General features: G+C 40.0%; 1 protein-coding gene across 1 annotated transcript; it reads right to left on the bottom strand.

Moving 5' to 3' along the window:
• Window positions 1-12,377: 12,377 nt before the first annotated feature.
• On the bottom strand, window positions 12,378-21,925 carry LOC139471477 (serine/threonine-protein phosphatase 6 regulatory ankyrin repeat subunit C-like). Its single transcript, XM_071253836.1, has 8 exons — window positions 21,798-21,925; window positions 21,370-21,497; window positions 14,194-18,316; window positions 13,983-14,112; window positions 13,537-13,889; window positions 13,326-13,455; window positions 12,890-13,232; window positions 12,378-12,733 (listed from the first exon to the last, which is right to left on the bottom strand). Exons 1-8 carry the CDS (start codon window positions 21,923-21,925, stop codon window positions 12,378-12,380), a joined length of 5,691 nt encoding a protein of 1,896 aa, XP_071109937.1.
• Window positions 21,926-22,439: the final 514 nt, after the last annotated feature.

Here is a 22,439-nt window from a genome sequence, read left to right as displayed (position 1 = left end):
GGTTATCGTAGTGAACTCTAGGTACACCGTAGCTAACTTGAATTATGCACGTTTCCCATATCATACTCGTGACAAGGACATGGTTGTGCTCTCATGAATCGAACTCACTTTGTGTCTATCGTGAAGACGTACTCATATGGTGTGTATCATGAAAAAGTCGTGTTTATGTCAGGTCAATTACAGCATGAGGTCGCTACGAGTGTGGTATGACATACACAAGCTTCCTTCGAACATTACCGAGGACAACACATATATAACACGAGCAAGGCACGATGTCACATGATCCAACCACAATTGTGATCACGAGCACATAAGGAGTGAAGTTCGAGTATATTACGAGCTGATGTAACGATTGCTCATGCGAGCTTAACATTGTGAAATGTCCCAGCCTAAATCGCGAAAGGTTACAGGTAGCATAACATATAAGAAATGAATTGAAGCAGACATGCAGTTTTAAGTGGTTCTTTAAATGACGATTTGAAGAGTTACCTCCCTTCCAATATCAATCAACTGGTAGGTGAAAATGGTAGTTACGAAAAGACTTTGCAGGAAAAATAAGAAAAGTATTTTTAATTGTTCACTTATGATTGTTTATCTATACAGCAAGTAATGCAAACCCTGGAAATACACAAAGAAAGTATGTCCATGTTGTAAATTGAAAACCAAAACAGGAGAGTAATTTATTTAATCACCTCCACATTGTGTCTTTACCGTGCACCTGCTGTTGTTAATCATATATGTGTGTTGTATGTTTCACCAGCTGATAAATTTATATGTGTTAAAGTTAAAAGAAATGCCGAGACATTAAGCCAAGAGCAGAATCTTTTTGCAATACTAATATGAACATTGTCACTCGCTGTTTTCCAATGAGTTTTTTTATCAGACCATAGGTTTCCAATCACATGATCAGTCTTCCTGCATTCTGCTTGAAACGTTTCTCTATGCCATCCACATGTACAGCCATATAGGTAGTTTCTGTAACCCACGGCTTCTAAATTAACCTGTTAAATATAGAGTAGTCAGCAGGCATCTTTAACAAATACTTGTAGTTGTAAGACCAGTAGTAGCAAATGGGCAGATAACTCTAATTACCCCTAGCTAGCCATGTGCTTGGCATCTGTATTTCTCGACTTGAGATTAAAGTAAGGCATTCTAATCAGCAGCTGAGGTTGTTAACATTCAAAAACCGAAACCTTTGTGGCGTCAAAAATTGTAATCCCAACTTGTGGAATTGTGGTGTTTACTGACAGTCAGTCCTCCAGGAACATCAATCACTTAATTTTATTAAACAGTACTTATTACATATGTGCTCAAAAGATAACTCTATGTAAGCCCATTTCCACTGCTGTGATATTGTTGCTATAATGCTAAAAGTGGTGTAAAACTTACTCTCGTAATAAACTCAATATGGATGCAAGGCATTAATCATAAGGCAAGTTATTCTAGTCACTGGATTAATGTAATATCGTCATTTAATATTGTATCTCTATGAAATGATGACATATGGTGTCTAATCTTTGTGTTGACCAGGTCAAGGGTCAGTCATTAACTTTTCCTTTAGCATGCAAGTAATGGCAACAATTATCATATTGATGTTCTATTTCAAGTGAAGTGGCATGTACACAGGTTGTCTAATAGGACCCCTTTGTGGCCATTGACCTGTCCGCACCATATCCGTGTTCACTGTAATGTCCTGTGTCATTTGAATGATTCTTCAACAGTAAGGTCTGATATAACTAAGATATTGTTCAAAGCAGTGTTGAACCCGACTCACTCACTCGTTTACCCTTGCTGCCATTGTCATCTATCCATCTGTCCGTGTGAAGCTGAGTATACTGCCAATGTGTCATGTTGAGGGAATGGTGTGTTCGTTATTACACAGCCTCATTGGTATGGGGATTTTGTAGGGAAATGTATCCATCAGGGTTACAACAGTACTGCAAGAGTTAACATTTGCGATTATATACCCAGTACCTTTACCTTCCAACATTGTGTCTGACATAGCTGTCTGCCTGTTGTCCCGTGGATGGCAACATTTCTTGTTCATTTAATTCTTACCTGTCCAACTGTCCTGTAGAAATGATCAGTTATTCATATTCATACTGATGTTTGTAATATATAAATTATGTTTTGACTTAATTAATATACAATGTCAACACGTGTTTGTATTTTTATGAAATATTTTATTTATCAAGAGAAACAATAAAAGACTACACAATAACAAACTCTTAGTTGTGATATTTGTGATGCCAAGTCAGTGAACATTACGTAGAGGCTACAGAGACACAGCTGATTATGGGAGCCCTGGTTATCTTTGACTGAAAGTAACTAGGGAGGGTTCTGCTTTACATGTAACAACAGAAGTAATCCACTTCCCACCATATCCTGAATGTCCAGAAATGGGGTGACAGCAAACTCGATTATCCAGTACATCACATCTCCATTCTGTATATACCTGCGTCTTCCTGCATCTCTTACTCGGCACTAAATGTCACATGAGAGGTATTTGGTCGGATGTCTAATTTCCTCTTTGTGCCATTCAAATAGGTCTCAGGATGACCTTTTATCAGCAAATGGGTGCGGGGTATTTATCATTATAGAATGGAGATATAATACAGTGGATAAATGACAATGGGGTAACAGAAGGTCCCCATTGATACATAGCTGTAGAAATGCATTGTCTAGTATGTCTAATTCAGTCCTGAGCCTATATCTGTCCTAAGAACATTTGGTAAGCATGTCTGGTTTAATGACATCTCTTCTGGATTTAGCACAAAATGCATACTTAGAGCAGTATAACTTGGCAACAGCGTCCTTAATAACAAAGGTGTAAGGACTTCCGTTTTAATCAAATCATTTCTAGTTGGTTAAGACAAGAACAATAAAGTGCAACTAGGAAAATGACAACTCAATGTCTCCAGCTACCTTAATATAAAAATTCATAAGTAATGGTTTAACTACATCATTTCCATTTGGGGAATACAACACTCCAGTGCAACTAAACAATTGAATCATACATGCCTCTAGCTACCTTAATAAGAAAGTTATAAGATCTGGTTTAATTACATCACTTCCCTTTTAGGAAAACAAGAATACAGGAAAATGACAACTCAATGTCTCCAGCTACCTTAATATAAAAATTCATAAGTAATGGTTTAACTACATCATTTCCATTTGGGGAATACAACACACCAGTGCAACTAGAAAATTGAAACATACATGCCTCTATATACTTTAATAAGAAAGTTATAAGATTTGGTTTAATTACATCACTTTCCTTTGGGGAAATACAACCGTCCAGTGCAACTAGAAAATTGAAACATACATGCCTCTAGCTACCTTAATAAGAAAGTTAAAAGATCTGGTTTAGTCACATCACTTCCCTTGGGGAAAACAAGAATACAATGCAACTAGAAAATTGAAACATACATGCCTCTAACTACCTTAATAAGAAAGTTATAAGATCATCACTTCCCTTTGGGGAAATACAACCGTCCAGTGCAACTAGAAAATTGAAACATACATGCCTCTAGATACTTTATTAAGAAAGGTATAAGATCTGGTATAATTACATCACTTCCCTTTGGGGAAATACAACCGTCCAGTGCAACTAGAAAATTGAAACATACATGCCTCTAGATATCTTAATAAGAAAGTCATAAGGACTGGTGTAATTATATCATTTCTATTTGGGGGAACAAACAATCCAGTGCAACTAAAAACATGAAACATCCATGCCTCTAGCTACCTTAATAAGAAAGTCATAAGCACTGGTATAATTATATCATCTCTATTTGGGGGAACAAACAATCAAGCGCAACTAGAAAATTGAAACATACATGCCTCTAGCTACCTTAATATGAAAGTTATAAGATCTGGTTTAATCACATCATTTGCCTTGGGGAACACAAGAATACAGTGCAACTAGAAAAATTGAAACATACATGCTTCTAGATACTTTAATAAGAAAGTTATAAGATCTGTTTTAATTACATCACTTCCCTTTGGGGAAATACAACAATCCAGTGCAACAAGAAAATTTAAATATAAATGCCTCTAGCTACCTTAATAAGAAAGTCATAAGTACTGGTGTAATTATATCATTTCTATTTCGGAGAACAAACAATCCAGTGCAACTAAAAACATGAAACATCCATGTCTCTAGCAACCTTAATAAGAAAGTCATAAGCACTGGTGTAATTATAGCATCTCTATTTGGGGTAATAAACAATCCAGTGCAACTAAAAAGATGAAACATCCACGTCTCTAGCAACCTTAATAAGAAAGTCATAAGCACTGGTATAATTATATCCCTCTATTTGGGGGAACAAACAATCAAGTGCAGCTAAAAAGATGAAACATCCATGTATCTAGCAGCCTTAATAAGAAAGTCATAAGCAATGGTGTAATTATATCATCTCTATTTGGGGGAACAAACAATCAAGCGCAACTAAAAAGATGAAACATCCATGTCTCTAGCAGCCTTAATAAGAAAGTCATAAGCAATGGTATAATTATATCACCTCTATTTTGGGGAACAAACGATCGAGCGCAACTTGAAAATTGAAACATACATGCCTCTAGCTACCTTAATATGAAAGTTATAAGATCTGGTTTAATCACATCACTTGCCTTGGGAAAAACAAGAATACAGTGCAACTGGAAAATTGAAACATACATGCCTCTAGATACTTTAATAAGAAAGTTATAAGATCTGTTTTAATTACATCACTTCCCTTTGGGGAAATACAACCGTCAAGTGCAACTAGAACATTGAAACATGCATGCCTCTAGCTACCTTAATATGAAAGTTATAAGATCTGGTTTAATCACATCACTTGCCTTGGGGAAAACATGAATACAGTGCAACTAAAAAATTTAAACATAGATGCTTCTAGCTACCGTTATATGAATGTTATAAGATCTGGTATAATTACATCACTTTCCTTTTGGGGAAATACAACAATCCAGTTCAATAAGAAAATTTAAATATACATGCCTCTAGCTACCCGAATAAGAAAGTCATAAGCACTGGTATAATTATATCATCTCTATTTTGGGGAACAAACAATCCAGTGCAACTAGAAAATTGAAACATACATGGCTCTAGCTACGTTAATATGAAAGTTATAAGATCTGGTTTAGTCACATCACTTCCATTTGGGGAAATACAACCGTCCAGTGCAACTTGAAAATTGAAACATACATGCCTCAAGCTACTTTAATGGGGAAGTTAAAAGATCTGTTTTAATAGCTACCTTAATAAGGAAGTTATAAGATCTGGTTGAATCACATCACTTGCCTTGGGGAAAACAAGAATACAGTGCAACTAGAAAATTGAAACATACATGCCTCTAGATACTTTAATAAGAAAGTTATAAGATCTGGTATAATTACATCACTTCCCTTTGGGGAAATAAGACAATCCAGTGCAACTAGAAAATTTAAATATAAATGCCTCTAGCTACCTTAATAAGAAAGTCATAAGGAATGGCATAATTATATCATCTCTATTTGGGGGAACAAACAATCCAGTGCAACTAAAAAGATGAAACATCCATGTCTCTAGCAACCTTAATAAGAAAGTCATAAGCAATGGTGTAATTACATCATTTCTATTTGGGGGAACAAACAATCCAGTGCAACTAAAAAGATTGAAAATCCATGTCTCTAGCAACCTTAATAAGAAGGTCATAAGCAATGGTGTAATTACATCATCTCTGTTTGGGGGAACAAACAATACAGTGCAACTAAAAAGATTAAATATCCATGTCTCTAGCAACCTTAATAAGAAGGTCATAAGCAATGGTATAATTATATCACCTCTATTTTAGGGAACAAATGATCGAGCGCAACTTAAAAAATTGAAACATACATGCCTCTAGCTACCTTAATAAGAAAGTCATAAGCAATGGTGTAATTATATCACCTCTATTTTAGGGAACAAACGATCGAGCGCAACTTAAAAAATTGAAACATACATGCCTCTAGCTACCTTAATAAGAAAGTCATAAGCAATGGTGTAATTATTTCATCTCTATTTGGGGGAACAAACAATCCAGTGCAACTAGACAATTGAAACATCCATGTCTCTAGCAACCTTAATAAGAAAGTCATAAGCAATGGTATAATTATATCACCCCTATTTTAGGGAACAAACGATCGAGCGCAACTTAAAAAATTGAAACATACATGCCTCTAGCTACCTTAATAAGAAAGTCATAAGCAATGGTGTAATTATATCATTTCCCCTTCTTGAGGTGGTTAAATAGGAACTTAGGCCTGCTTGCTTTGTCACATAGATCTGGGCATGGGGAAGATATTTAACACTGAGACAACTAACCTGTTGGATGTACAGGATGTATCACGTGGTTGAGCCTAAGAAAACAATTGCCGCTCTCTAGACAACCTGAATGAGTCTGGATTATTTCTAATACTGTATATATTTACAAAATTCTGAATTCAAATACAAGCAAGCAAAAGCAAAAAAACATAAGTTTCTACACAATGGTCATCTACCCATATAGTCATGCATGAACTCCAGTTGTGAGTTGATACTTGTCTGGGTAGAGGGATAAACTTATATATTAAAATACTTATACTAATACCTACAAAGTATTTTGCCATGTGTGTTACAAATGTAACATAACAAAATACACCCAATCTGATAACATTCAGATATGGTAAAAATGGCATTTTCGACTGCTTCCATGAAAGCCATATCAATAAATCTGATCAGAATCCTGTGAGAAATTCCCTGAAACGCCAATTCTAGGATCATATACACATTATTGCATTTGTTTTCAGTGTTATTTAATGTGTTTCCAGTCGTTGGTTACATGTTATAGTAAAAAAGGAAAAGAACACACACATGAAAATACATTTATGTTTTGCTGCATACAACAGGGTACATTCTACCTTCATAAATTTCATGATACATTAACAAATGGTTACACAATCAGTTCCTTATACTTCAAACATTGTTTCAGTGAAATATGTGTTTTGTTTTTCTTTTTAGACTACAGTATTTACAGTGAAAATGACATGAATCATACGGGATACCTTGGTACATTAACATGTATATAGAACAGATATTGACCAAAATGAGGGTGTGCATGTAACCTCAGTAACCAACACACACTTGTCTCTCGGACAAAGCCCAGTGTGTGAAATCAGTAACCAACACACACATTGAATCCATTATTCAGTGCTATACAGGACACAGGCTCTTTGTACAACATGTATGACATATTTATGGCCACAGTCACAATGATAAAACATATGTTCTTAACTGGGATACAGATATTTAGAGATGTTAATAATGATGTTTGTGTTAGTTGTAGATAAAAGAATATTAAACTAATGGACAATTGGGTGTAGATGATATTTTGAAGGAATATAGAGATGGCAAAGGTGAGTACATGAAGGGCACAATAGCAAGAAATGAAACTCGTCTTCTATTAGGCCAAATTAACAAAGTTTGCAAAATCTTTCTGTACGAGGGATGTTAAGTTTTCTACCAGTTTCTATTTCCCGCCAGTGTGCACTGCACCAAACTTTGACATATATGATCGGAAGTTTCTCACGGTTACACAATACAAATATTCTTTACACTTCAACGTTAATATAAAAATAAAAATAGAAGGACTTTTTAGAATTACATAAACTTCGGTGCCATATTTGTTGAATTGTCTTTCAAATGTAGCAATAAAATCGAAGTAAATACCTGTGCATGACCAGGTGATACCTGTGCATGACCGAATCCGAGAGAAAATAACGTTGTTCTGATATTAGTATCCCAATTCTTTTTTCCTTGACTATCGTATAAATAGAACATATCATAACTCTTTTCAGGTAAGCGGGTACCTGGCATACACATTAAACGTACCCAGTATTTAAAAGCTCTCATCATTGCATTTTTATGTAAAGGGAATCTGCCACATTCACCCAATACAGCACCACTTGATGTATATTGTTAAACATTCAATAACCATTTACACGCATATAAATAAACTTTCTCAACTACAATTTTATGTAACATAGGTGATAGGTGTACAGTAACATATGTGATATCTTGGAGTCAAACAATCTGAAATGAAATTTTGGAGAATAAGGCTAATAACAATTAATGCTTTTTAATAGGTTGATTAGTACCATTTTAGCTTGAACTTCTATGTTCCTTAAGGCTTGTGTCCTGCTGCTAAAAAACAAACCTAAATATGTATACCCTTGTGTAACTTCCACAAGTTGTCCATTCAGATACCATTTTTCACTTTTATTCAGCCGCCCACCTTTTCGAAAAACTACAACTTCAGTTTTGGACATCTTAGAGCTGACACCATGCTTTTCAAATACTGTCCACAAATTAAAACGAGTCCAACATGTCTCTCACACAAAGCCCAGTGTGTGACATCAGTAAGCAACACACCTGTCTGTCACACAAAGCCCACTGTGGTAACATCAGTAACCGACACACACCTGTCTGTCAGACAAAGCCCTCTGTGGTGACATCAGTAACCGAAACACACCTGTCTGTCAGACAAAGCCCAGTCAGTAACATCAGTAACATACACACCTGTCTGTCAGACAAAGCCCCCTGTGGTGACATTAGTAACCAACACACACCTGCCTGTCACACAAAGCCCACTGTGGTGACATCAGTAACCAACACACACCTGCCTGTCAGACAAAGCCCAGTGTGGTGACATCAGTAACATACACACACCTGTCTGTCACACAAAGCCCAGTGTGGTGACATCAGTAACATACACACATCTGCCTGTCACACAAAGCCCACTGTGGTGACATCAGTAACATACACACACCTGTCTGTCACACAAAGCCCAATGTGGTGACATCAGTAACATACACACACCTGTCTGTCACACAAAGCCCAATGTGGTGACATCAGTAACCAACACACACCTGCCTGTCAGACAAAGCCCAGTGTGGTGACATCAGTAACCGAAACACACCTGTCTGTCAGACAAAGCCCAGTGTGGTGACATCAGTAACATACACACACCTGTCTGTCACACAAAGCCCAGTGTGGTGACATCAGTAACATACACACATCTGCCTGTCAGACAAAGCCCAGTGTGGTGACATCAGTAACATACACACCTGTCTGTCAGACAAAGCCCAGTGTGGTGACATCAGTAGCATACACACCTGTCTGTCAGACAAAGCCCAGTGTGGTGACATCAGTAACCGAAACACACCTGTCTGTCAGACAAAGCCCTCTGTGGTGACATCAGTAACCAACACACACCTGCCTGTCACACAAAGCCCAATGTGGTGACATCAGTAACCAACACACACCTGCCTGTCACACAAAGCCCAGTGTGGTGACATCAGTAACCGAAACACACCTGTCTGTCAGACAAAGCCCAGTGTGGTGACATCAGTAACATACACACACCTGTCTGTCACACAAAGCCCAGTGTGGTGACATCAGTAACATACACACATCTGCCTGTCAGACAAAGCCCACTGTGGTGACATCAGTAGCATACACACCTGTCTGTCAGACAAAGCCCAGTGTGGTGACATCAGTAACCGAAACACACCTGTCTGTCAGACAAAGCCCACTGTGGTGACATCAGTAACCAACACACACCTGCCTGTCACACAAAGCCCAATGTGGTGACATCAGTAACCAACACACACCTGCCTGTCAGACAAAGCCCAATGTGGTGACATCAGTAACCGAAACACACCTGTCTGTCACACAAAGCCCAATGTGGTGAGATCAGTAACCAACACACCTGTCTGTCACGCAAAGCCCACTGTGTAACGTCATTAACATACACACACCTGCTTGTCACACAAGGCCCAGTGTGTGACATCAGTAACATACACACACCTGTCTGTCACACAAAGCCCAGTGTGTAACATCAGTAACATACACACACCTGCCTGTCACACAAAGCCCAGTGTGTGACACCAGTAACATACACATATCTGTCTGTCACACAAAGCCCAGTGTGTGACACCAGTAACATACACACACCTGTCTGTCACGCAAAGCCCACTGTGTGACATCAGTAACATACACACACCTGCTTGTCACACAAGGCCCAGTGTGTGACATCAGTAACCAACACACACCTGTCTGTCACACAAAGCCCAGTGTGTAACATCAGTAACATACACACACCTGCCTGTCACACAAAGCCCAGTGTGTGACATCAGTAACATACACATACCTGTCTGTCACACAAAGCCCCCTGTGGTGACATCAGTAACCAACACAAACCTGTCTGTCACACAAAGTCCAGTGTGGTGACATCAGTAACCGACACACACCTGTCTGTCAGACAAAGCCCTCTGTGGTGACATCAGTAACCGAAACACCTGTCTGTCAGACAAAGCCCAGTCAGTAACATCAGTAACCGAAACACACCTGTCTGTCCGACAAAGTCCAGTGTGGTGACATCAGTAACCAACACACATGTATGTCACGCAAAGCACACTGTGGTGACATCAGTAACATACACACACATGCCTGTCGCACAAGGCCGAGCGTGTGACATCAGTAACCAACACACATCTGTCTGTCACAAAAATTCCAGTGTGATGATATCAGTAACCACAGAAGATAAACCCATTCATAATCACATTTTACTCCGGTCATAAATCAAAATTAGGCATCACTAACACAATCAAATGCATATTCTATAGCTACACGTAAATATTGGAACAACATTTATGGAATGAATCTCTGACAAAATATAGTATATACAAATAAAAGAGACTATTACACAGGGAAGCAGGCATGCACATAAATAGAACCTACAACCATGCAAACTTGTGGGCAAGTGTGGATTTACATCATGTGACATAACAATGTGTTTCACTTCGTCATGGATCCATAGTGAAATCCTGAAGATTCTATCATATAACATACATACATATTCATATAAATATATTCATAACATACACAAGATGGATTTGAGAATGCTGCCATAATCTCTGATGTCATGAAGACCTCATACAGACATATCTAGATATATCCTTTCAAAAGTACTTGTCTTTGAAGCAACATATACATTTCGTAATTCTCTCATTGTGCTTGTCATTGTGTAAGCATGCCTTTGTTCTGCTTTAATTTAGTTCCGATCCACAAAAAAATATCAGGATTACATAAAATTGCAGTGAAAACTTTCCGACCCGGTCGTGAAAAGTTCTGGTTGACAGAAACAAATGTTTGGGTTTGTTAATGAGCGATGTTCCTGTATATTGTTAATGTGCAACATGAAAAAAGGGGAAATTAAGACATACAATCGCAATGCAAATCAACATCATCTAAACGATTACAAAAACAAATGATGAAAAAGGAAAGCATGAAACAAATCCCAATAGTTTATTAATTATAAACGCAAATGTGAAAAAAAATTAATTTTGAGTGAAACGGATAGAATGCAGAAACCAAAACGCAACCGAAATCGGAAGTACATGTACTGCTGCACGATAATTCCATGAAATGACTGTGTTTATGTCTTGAAAGTAAATCAAACAAAACGGCAGTCGCCAGTGAATACTACGGCTGTCGGGATGAAGTCCCCCAAAAACTTAACAGAATTTTCTACCATGGTAACAGAGCTATAATAAAAACAACAACATTTGTGTCCAGAATTTGTTTGTTTTTTTCCAAAATGTAAAAGGAAATGTCAAATAAGAACTTTCACACACAGAGCATTTGTTCTGATGGGAACAAATATATTGCAAGTATTTGTTCCATGCTTTAAATGCGTGTATCCCTTCTCTATCCCTCCCCGCCCCCTCCCCCAAATAACCAGGGACCAGTTTGTAGTATAGCCCAAGAAAAATCGCGCTTTTAGACACTTGACAGTTCCACAAGGTAGAACATATGTGTGCGAAAATCTGTATGACCGGAACAAATGTCAGTGATAGTATACAAAAGCTGCACCTCAAAATGAAACAAAAGTTGGTAGCAAAGATTCTGCCGGAACTTATATGCACATGGTCGATAAGTCATGGAATATGAGCCTCAGGCATGATTTGAGGTATTGTCTGAGGTAGAGGAGACATCTCCCTTGTAGGGCGGGTAATACGAAGCTTCTGGCGGCTTCTTAGTAAGTAACTTGCCCCTTGCGTTCATGCAGTCAATGTATCATCAACTGTACCCACCCGCTTACTCATAGAAGGAATTGTTTTACACAGCTTTGAGACAGTATAGTGGCAGGGATTTCATCCTTCAGCTCGGAGTCTAGGAGTCGTTTGCTGTCTCACCATGCTGCTAGGGGTAGAGAATTGTCATAATTTTTGTTTTACAGGGATATATCTGCCACCCCCCAACCCCTTGTCTGGAAGAAGTTTTACTGTCTTACTATGTCCCGTGAAGCTGCGAGGTGTTATGGAGTATCGCCATCTTTGTTTTGTGTAGATACATCAGCCTCCTTGTCTAGAAGCAGTTTTACTGTCTCGCTATGTCCCCGTGATCTTGCTAGGTGTAGAGGAGTTTTACCATCTACGTTTTGTGTGGATACGCAAGCCCCCTCGTCCAGGAGTCGCTTCACTGTCTCAATTTGTCCCCGTGATGCTGCTAGGTGTAGAAGAGTATTGCCATCTTTGTTTTGTGAAGATAGAAGTAGCTTTACTGTCTCACTTTTTCCCTGCGATGCTGCTTGATGTAGTGGGGTATCACCATCGTTGCTGTGTGCAGGTACAGCAGCTGCCTTGTCTAGAAGTAGTTTCAATGTCTCATTTTGTCCCCAGAAAGTTGCTAGGTGTAGAGGAGTATTTCTACCTTTGTTTTTTGTAGTAAGAAGTAGTTTTACTGTGAGTCCCCACGATGCTGCTAGGCGCAGAAGAGTATTACCACATTTGTGTTTCGTAGATAGAAGTAGTATTGCTGTGCCACTATGTCCCCGCGATGCTGCTAGGTGTAGAGGGGTATCACCGTCTTTGTTTCGTGCCGATACATCAGCCTTCTTGTCCAGAAGTAGTTTTACTGTTTCATGGTGTCCCCGCGATGCTGCTAGGTGTAGAGGGTTATCACCATCTTTGTTTTGTGCAGATACACCAGTCTTCTTGTCCAGAAGTAGTTTTACTGTCTCACTATGTCCGCGCAATGCTGCTGGGTGAAGAGGAGTATCACCATCTTTGTTTTGTGTAGATAGAAGTAGTTTCAATGTCTCACTATGTCTCCGCGATGCTGCTCGGTGCAGAGGAGTATCACCATCTTTGTTTTGTGAAGATACATCAGCCTCCTTGGCTAGAATTTCTTCCACTATCTCACTGTGATCCAAATGTGCTGCTGGGTGTAGAGGAATATCGGCATCTTTGTTTTGTGCAGATACACCAGCCTCCTTGTCTAGAAGTAGTTTTACTGTCTCACTATGTCCTCGCGATGCTGCTTGGTGTAGAGGAGTATCACCATCATTGTTTTGTGTAGATACATCTGCCCCCTTGTCTAGAAGTAGTTTTACTGTCTCATGGTGTCCCCGCGATGCTGTTAGGCGCAGAAGAGTATTACCACATTTGTGTTTCGTAGATAGAAGTAGTTTCAATGTCTCACTATATCGCCGCGATGCTGCTAGGTGCAGAGGAGTATCACCATCTTTGTTTCGTGCCCATACATCAGCCTTCTTGTCCAGAAGTAGTTTTACTGTCTCATGGTGTCCCCGCGATGCTGCTAGGTGTAGAGGGGTATCACCGTCTTTGTTTCGTGCCGATACACCAGTCTTCTTGTCCAGAAGTAGTTTTACTGTCTCACTATGTCCGCGCAATGCTGCTGGGTGAAGAGGAGTATCACCATCTTTGTTTTGTGTAGATAGAAGTAGTTTCAATGTCTCACTATGTCTCCGCGATGCTGCTCGGTGCAGAGGAGTATCACCATCTTTGTTTTGTGAAGATACATCAGCCTCCTTGGCTAGAATTTCTTCCACTATCTCACTGTGATCCAAATGTGCTGCTGGGTGTAGAGGAATATCGGCATCTTTGTTTTGTGCAGATACACCAGCCTCCTTGTCTAGAAGTAGTTTTACTGTCTCACTATGTCCTCGCGATGCTGCTTGGTGTAGAGGAGTATCACCATCATTGTTTTGTGTAGATACATCTGCCCCCTTGTCTAGAAGTAGTTTTACTGTCTCATGGTGTCCCCGCGATGCTGTTAGGCGCAGAAGAGTATTACCACATTTGTGTTTCGTAGATAGAAGTAGTTTCAATGTCTCACTATATCGCCGCGATGCTGCTAGGTGCAGAGGAGTATCACCATCTTTGTTTCGTGCCCATACATCAGCCTTCTTGTCCAGAAGTAGTTTTACTGTCTCATGGTGTCCCCGCGATGCTGCTAGGTGTAGAGGGGTATCACCATCTTTGTTTCGTGCAGATACACCAGCCTTCTTGTCCAGAAGTAGTTTTACTGTCTCATGGTGTCCCCGCGATGCTGCTAGGTGTAGGGAAGTATTGACATCTTTGTTTCGTGCAGATACACCAGCCTTCTTGTCCAGAAGTAATTTTACTGTCTCATGGTGTCCCCGCGATGCTGCTAGGTGTAGAGGGGTATCACCATCTTTGTTTCGTGCAGATACACCAGCCTTCTTGTCCAGAAGTAGTTTTACTGTCTCATGGTGTCCCCGCGATGCTGCTAGGTGTAGGGAAGTATTGACATCTTTGTTTCGTGCAGATACACCAGCCTTCTTGTCCAGAAGTAATTTTACTGTCTCATGATGTCCCCGCGATGCTGCTAGGTGTAGAGGGGTATCACAATCTTTGTTTTGTGCAGATACACCAGCCTTCTTGTCCAGAAGTAGTTTTACTGTCTCACTATGTCCGCGCAATGCTGCTGGGTGAAGAGGAGTATCACCATCTTTGTTTTGTGTAGATAGAAGTAGTTTCAATGTCTCACTATGTCTCCGCGATGCTGCTCGGTGCAGAGGAGTATCACCATCTTTGTTTTGTGTAGATACATCAGCCTCCTTAGCTAGAATTTCTTCCACTATCTCACTGTGATCCAAATGTGCTGCTGGGTGTAGAGGAATATCGCCATCTTTGTTTTGTGCAGATACACCAGCCTCCTTGTCTAGAAGTAGTTTTACTGTCTCACTATGGCCCCGCGATGCTGCTAGGTGTAAAGGAGTATTACCATCTTTGTTTTGAGTTGACACATCTACCTCCTTGTCTAGGAGTAGTTTCACTGTCTCACTATGGCCCCGCGATGCTGCTAAGTGTAGAGGAGTATCACCATCTTTGTTTTGTGTAGATACATCAGCTTCCGTGTCTAGAAGTAGTTCTACTGTCTCACTACGACCCCAATGTGCTGCTAGGTGTAGAGGAGTATCACAATCTTTGTTTTGTGTAGATACATCAGCCTCCTTTTCTAGAAGTAGTTTTACTGTCTGACTATGTCCCCGCGATGTTGCTAGGTGTAGGGGAGTATCACCATCTTTGTTTTTTCTAGGTACATCTGCCCCCCTGTCGAGAAGTAGTTTTACTGTCACACTATTTCCCCACTTTGCTGCTAGGTGTAGAGGGGTATCATCAGCTTTGTTTTTTGTAGATACATCAGCCTCCTTGTTTAGGAGTAGTTCTATTGTCTCACAATGTCCCCACTTTGCTGCTAGGTGTAGAGGGGTATCACCATATTTCCTTTGTGTAGATACATCAGCTTTATTGTCAAGAAGTAGTTTCACTGTCTCACCACGTCCCCACTGTGCTGCTAGGTGTAGAGGAGTATCACCATCTTTATTGTGTGTTGATACTTCAGCCCCCTTGTCTAGAAGTTGGTTTACTGTCTCATTATGTCCCCGCGATGCAGCTGCGTGTAGAGGAGTATTACCATCTTTGTTTTGTGTAGATACATCTGCCCCCCTGTCCAGAAGTAGTTTTATTGTCTCACTATGTCCCCACTTTGCTGCCATGTGTAGAGGAGTATAATCAGCTTTGTTTTTGGTGTATACACAAGCACCATTGTCTAGAAGTAGTTCAACTGTCTTACCATGTCCCCGCGGTGGTGCCAGATGTAGAGGAGTATTTTTGTCTTTGTTTTGTATAGATACATCAGCCTTCTTGTCTAGAAGTAGTTTTACTGTCTTACTATGTCCCCACTTTGCTGCTAGGTGAAGAGGGGTATCACCATCTTTGTTTGGTGCAGATACATAAGCCTTCTCGTCTAGAAGTAATTTTACTGTCTCAGTATGTCCCCACGATGCTGCTATGTGTAGAGGAGTATCACCATCTTTGTTTTGAATGGACACACAAGCCTCCTTGTTTAAAAGTAGTTTCACTGTCTCACTACTTTCATTCTCTGCTGCTAGATGGAGCGGAGTACTTCCACTTGTATTCAACCAGTGTATGCACTGTGGATCTAGTGGCAGATGTTGACCATTTTGTTCATTTAAAAACATGTTAGTGTAGTCAAGATTTCCTGTCTTAACTGCCAGATGTAGCAGTGTATTACCGTTAACATCTGTGATATTTTGAAGAGGGCAGTTGGCAGGTATCAAAGATATGAACATGTGTAAGATGTTACACATGATGGTAGAGTCTTGACAAGTATTTGAAAAATTACTTGAACAGTTACACCTCTTATGAAGCAACGAAAGCTTTAATATTTCCTGACACCTTGATACAATATTCTTGTCTTCTTTAATATGGTGTAGCATATATTCCACTAGGTACTTATTTCCAACTAACACAGTGACAAGGAGTGCATCATACAGCTGAGGTATCTCCGTAATATTCTGTGTCAGATGTTTCTTGATAGCTTGATCAATAGCCGGAGAAACACACAGTGCCAGGAAGCAATCAGACGGATGTGTTGTACACTTTTCTAGCAAATTTCGCACTAACTGGTTATCCTGGATATACAGAGCAGGTGCCAGCAATTCAATTGTGTCAACTTGTTGGAACACATCAGACAGTATTTCATCCAGGAGTAACGTCAACCTCTGTAAAATGACATCAGAGATAAGTGAAGTATAGTGGAAAAGCGTAAGTGAATTATGATAAAAACCAAAACTTGAATCAAAATCACCATCTTCTTCAGAAGAGGGAACGTCCCTCTCAACAAATTTCATCTCGTGCTTTTTCTGTATAACTTCAGTTAATTTTATATTTTTCCGCCAACTTTCTACCAGAAACTTCACAAATTCCTTATGCTGTAAAGAAGGATGATCAAGTATGACACTGTAGCTTTTTGACAGAAGAAGATCTGTGATCTTGTCAGCTAATATATGGAAATTGTCTCTCTCTAGGATAACAGCCAAGTCATCCTTGTTCATCTGCTGTGTATGCATCAATTCCACCAGCATCTTTGGTGGGCAGTTGTGTATAGCAATTTCAGGTTCCCGTTTGGAAATATTGATAAATACAACGTCATGTATAGATTGATGCTGGAACTGGTAGGCTTTCCCTGTTTTGACTAAATACACTCCACAGAAATCCTCTATCTTTGATTTAATGTGTGTCGCTGTGACAACTGTAGAAATGTTGCAACATTCTTTGAGATACTCAACCGTGGACGCAAGTTCTTCTTTATAGGTAGAGGGTTTCAGTTGATCTGAGCTGAGGTTACCATCTTTCATCAAAGTCAGAAGGAGGACAAGGTGACCAATTCCATCACATTCCTGCATTCTCGCTATTTCCTCAGAAACGAACTCATGTGGCCTTTTGAAGAACTCCTTGCCTTTTGATTGTGCTTCCTTGCTTGATGCAAAGAATGTACAACACTGTGGAAAACCGAGGACAGTGGCCATTCTAACAATGTCATAACGTTCATGATGATTAAAGAATTTATCTCCACATATCTCTTCTATCATTTTAAGTTTTTCTCCTGGTGTGAAAACATATTCTCCTTCATCTAGGACCATGCACTGAATAGTTTTTATGAGTTTGTACTTCCTGATTTTGGCATCACACTGTGAACATATTTCAGATCTTGAGGTAATGACAAGCCATACATGACCTGATTCCACATTTTGCCAAAGTCGGTCAAACAACTTGACCCAATTATTCACATCTGATTCAACCAGATTACTTGATCCAAATATATCATCGATTAACACCACATACTTTTTCTGTTCAGTTCTTTCATCCCCCTGGCGGTTCTCGTGATTTACCTTAGGAATCAGATTCCATTCATTCCATGATGAAAGCTCGATTGGCAAGCGGTCTGTTTCTTGTGATACGTTTGCTAAAATCTTTAGACCTAGTGTAGATTTCCCTGAGCCCGACTTTCCTTTTATGAAGAGAGAGCCACGTTCTTTTATTAGTTTGTATGCAGACCTCTCAGCGCTTGTTGATACATGCTTGTTTGAATCAGCCTGCTTGATAGAGTTCCATGCATCACCTGCAGTTATATGTCAGTGTAAGTATTCATATAGTTCTTGTCTAATATTGAGAATGAAAGTATTGCAACATACATGTAACAACTCTCACATTTCTGCCAAGTTTCTAAAATCTGCAACAATGAATGTGGTATTGAATACCGGTATACTACAACAAAGTTGAAAGACATAACATTTCTAAAAAGTTCCAAGTTACCTCTGTGTAATATCATACATTGGAGAAACAATAAAGTACCCTTTTTGATAAAACTCGACCACATAATGGCGAGAAACAGAAATATAAAGTATGTTTCTTGTAATATGTTTTATCTATCTGAGAAAAGTGAGCGTCAACATAAAATCCCAACGAGGCAGAGGTGAACCGCTCTGTGCGTACCAGGCTCAAAGCGTACATGAGTGATATTGAGTATAGCTAACTCACTAACCCTTGCTGCTGTGGCTAGTCCCAGGAGGAAGATCGTCTTTTTGGTGAGGTCATAAAAAGGATAAGTGTGGAGAGGCTCAAACAGAGGACCACACTCAAATACCAAACTCAAGCCTGGATGAGCACTTTGGTCATCTTACAATCCTCTGGAATTGTCAACAATGAATTAAGAGGCACTAAGTATGGTGATGGAGTTTCAACTCCGTGGGAGCCGCGTTGTCTGGCCCAGATAAAGCATGTTCCGACACCCAGGGATGTGCTGGAATATATATTACAGACCCAGATGATCCACTAGATGAAACTAGAAACCGAAACTTTTATTGAAGCAGGTAGCGGGAGGGTATTGTGCCCTGGTTGCACAGACTTCAAACCAACATGCTGTTGTCGGTGGAGATGGGAAGTTACCTCTGTGTAATATCATACATTGGAGAAACAATAAAGTACCCTTTTTGATAAAACTCGACCACATAATGGCGAGAAACAGAAATATAAAGTATGTTTCTTGTAATATGTTTTATCTATCTGAGAAAAGTGAGCGTCAACATGTGCCGTTCATGGATTTATAAACTTCAGTTTCGCGGTCATGTGACCGACCTCTCGTCCAATGGAAAAGCTGTACATTGTGAAAATTTCACATTAAAAAACATACATGGATAAGCTTTTTTTCTTAAGATTTTGCAGTCTGTAATACACTGATCCACTGAAAGTATTCTTCAGTTATATCTAGTAAACTTGACTTTTCACCTTCAAGTGACTTCTTATTGTCTTGTGATTCTTATTGTTTCCATTGTCTTTAATGGATGCTTTCAGTCAAGATGTTATTTGATTTATACTTTATTCTTCAAAATAGCAAATTGTAAATTGTATGACCTTTTACAATCCAGCATTATGATGGTGGCAAACATTTATGCTCAGTTCCAGAACATTTGGTGCAATAAAAGGGCAAACACTATTTTTTGTAACTTTGTCCACCATTCCGAATATATTCACCATTCCTAAATCTCAATCAAACTTTAATCTCTAGTATTAATCATCATTCAAACATAGTTTCAGCTTTCTGGAAATTATGGTTCTTGATATTATACTGATATAGTATATGAGGTGAGGTGAAATGGGGTTTAACTAGTCCGGACTGACGCCGATTTATATTGATAGCACACTGAGATTCCATGGCTGCAGTTTAACATGAATACCCCACTCAGACACAATATACTGACCAGCCCTTGTTTCAGCCCCTTAATGCCGAGCGCCAGACAGGGTATATAATACATGATATTATACTTTATTAAAAATATATGCCGTGATATAACTGGAATATTGTTAAAAGCGGCGTTAAACACAACTCACTCACTCACTAAAAATATATATTTTCCGTAAATGAACTGGAAGCAAAATCCGTTCGATTTGAACAAAACAAAATTCATTTTGAAAAAAATGAGTTCAAACTAAAGGCCATTTCATCCTTTTAAACACATACAACTATTTTATTGATGGGAACGAGCATGTGAACTCAAATTTCAGTGGTCCAGTGGTTTCTTAGACGACCAATGCCACCTGTCAGGTGAGCTTAAAAGTGAAGGATTCCCAAGCTGAAGCAAATTTCACAGATGTCGTCCATGCAGATCGGTACTACTCGACCAATGCTGTGCATGGAAGGAAAACAGATCTAGAGAGTGTGAGTGTGTCCATAATAAAATATATTACGAGTTGCTTCAGAAATTGGTGTCCAGAAGGCCAAAACTTCGAACGCTTTTGACATCTTCTTATGCCACGTCTCTCAGATAATGGCTAACCAAGACCCTGTCGGAACTCCAAATACATCCTTTAATGATTTCTCTAACAGTTGTAATGTAGAGCCATCAGAGGCGACAGCCCTAATGTCGTGAGGATTGTTTGGTCTCCGGGTATCAAGGTTGACGATCTCGTATGCCTGAAGGATGATTGCGCGTAACCATAGAGATATGGTGTTAGGGCTGACTTCAGTTAGGAAACGGAATTTAAGAAACATTTTCCGGCGCCACTTGGAGTCTTGAAACGGCGGATATAAACTTGCAGTGTGCGCACAGGGCACAGTACAATTCCTCCACCTCTACAGCACCCATAATCCTGGTGATAGGTGGAATGGTGAAGGACTGGTCAAGCTGTCCCAAAAGCTAATTCTCAGCTATAAAATCCCAACGAGGCAGAGGTGAACCGCTCTGTGCGTACCAGGCTCAAAGCGTACATGAGTGATATTGAGTATAGCTAACTCACTAACCCTTGCTGCTGTGGCTAGTCCCAGGAGGAAGATCGTCTTTTTGGTGAGGTCATAAAAAGGATAAGTGTGGAGAGGCTCAAACAGAGGACCACACTCAAATACCAAACTCAAGCCTGGATGAGCACTTTGGTCATCTTACAATCCTCTGGAATTGTCAACAATGAATTAAGAGGCACTAAGTATGGTGATGGAGTTTCAACTCCGTGGGAGCCGCGTTGTCTGGCCCAGATAAAGCATGTTCCGACACCCAGGGATGTGCTGGAATATATATTACAGACCCAGATGATCCACTAGATGAAACTAGAAACCGAAACTTTTATTGAAGCAGGTAGCGGGAGGGTATTGTGCCCTGGTTGCACAGACTTCAAACCAACATGCTGTTGTCGGTGGAGATGGGAAGTAATCCTGAGGTGCTCCTTCCAATGTGATATCACCAGAATGAGCGCCTTCAACTGGATGTTGTGAGATGTGCGTCGGAACACAGCCCTTAAACTGTATGGTCCTGAAAAAGTTGTCCACAAAGAAGTGTAACATAGGAGCCAACTCTGTTATGGAGACACCTCCAAAGACATCAAACTCTATCATCAACCAACGGAGATGCGTCCTGAAGTGAGACGATAGGGGGATGGCTACTCAGGAGTCCTGACATCTGATGTATGGTGCCAGGAACTGTTGTATCTTCTTGTCAAATTCTGGGCTGATGTGAGCAACCCCAGCAACACTTACAACTGGTGAAGTGTGATGGGTTGTCGAAGAGGAGGTGACATTTTCCCTTGACTCTTAAAGAAGGTCGCGTACTGACTGGAACAGCCTCCCTATAAACTGGAGTCGGATGGAAGGAATAATTTCCAACTTTGTCTTGTTGACCACGCATCCCAGTTGATAAAGTAGCCGTCTGGGAGAGTCCCGATTTAGAACCAGGGAAGCCATGTCTGAATTGTGCAGGAGACAGTCATCTGTGTACGATTCGAAACTAATGTCAGATAATTGCTTGGTGAATCGAGTAAATAGCTACATGGCCATTGAAATAGCAAACGGCAGGACAGCCCATTGGTAGTGGACCCCATTGAACTGGAACATGAGGAACCTCCGGTCATTGGGATGGATAGATACATGCATGTGAGCATCCTTACTCAAGACTGAATGTTGACTGGGCCTAAGCAGTCTCAGGGTTGTGAGGCGGAATTATGGCGGACGCTCCAAGTAGCATTCGTTGAACATGGAGAGATTGTGGATTTATCCGCATCTTGCCTTCTTGGGTACCAGGAAGATGGAAGAGTAGACACCAGGTGTTAATGCTGGAGCGTGTACAATCTCTTCTATAACAGGATATCTATGTTGAACCCCAGTAGCTGCTGTTGCTTTGTGGAGTAGAGCCATGATATGGTGGTGGAGCCGTGGCCAAGCTTCCAGCATACAGGGCTGTCGACGATTGGGATGACTT

This window comes from Haliotis cracherodii, unplaced genomic scaffold, assembly GCF_022045235.1.
Source record: "Haliotis cracherodii isolate W230 unplaced genomic scaffold, xgHalCrac1.p SCAF_22, whole genome shotgun sequence".
Lineage (NCBI taxonomy): Eukaryota > Metazoa > Mollusca > Gastropoda > Lepetellida > Haliotidae > Haliotis > Haliotis cracherodii.
The sequence above is the reverse complement of the archived record's forward strand: the minus strand, read 5'-3'. Positions and strand labels throughout refer to the sequence as shown.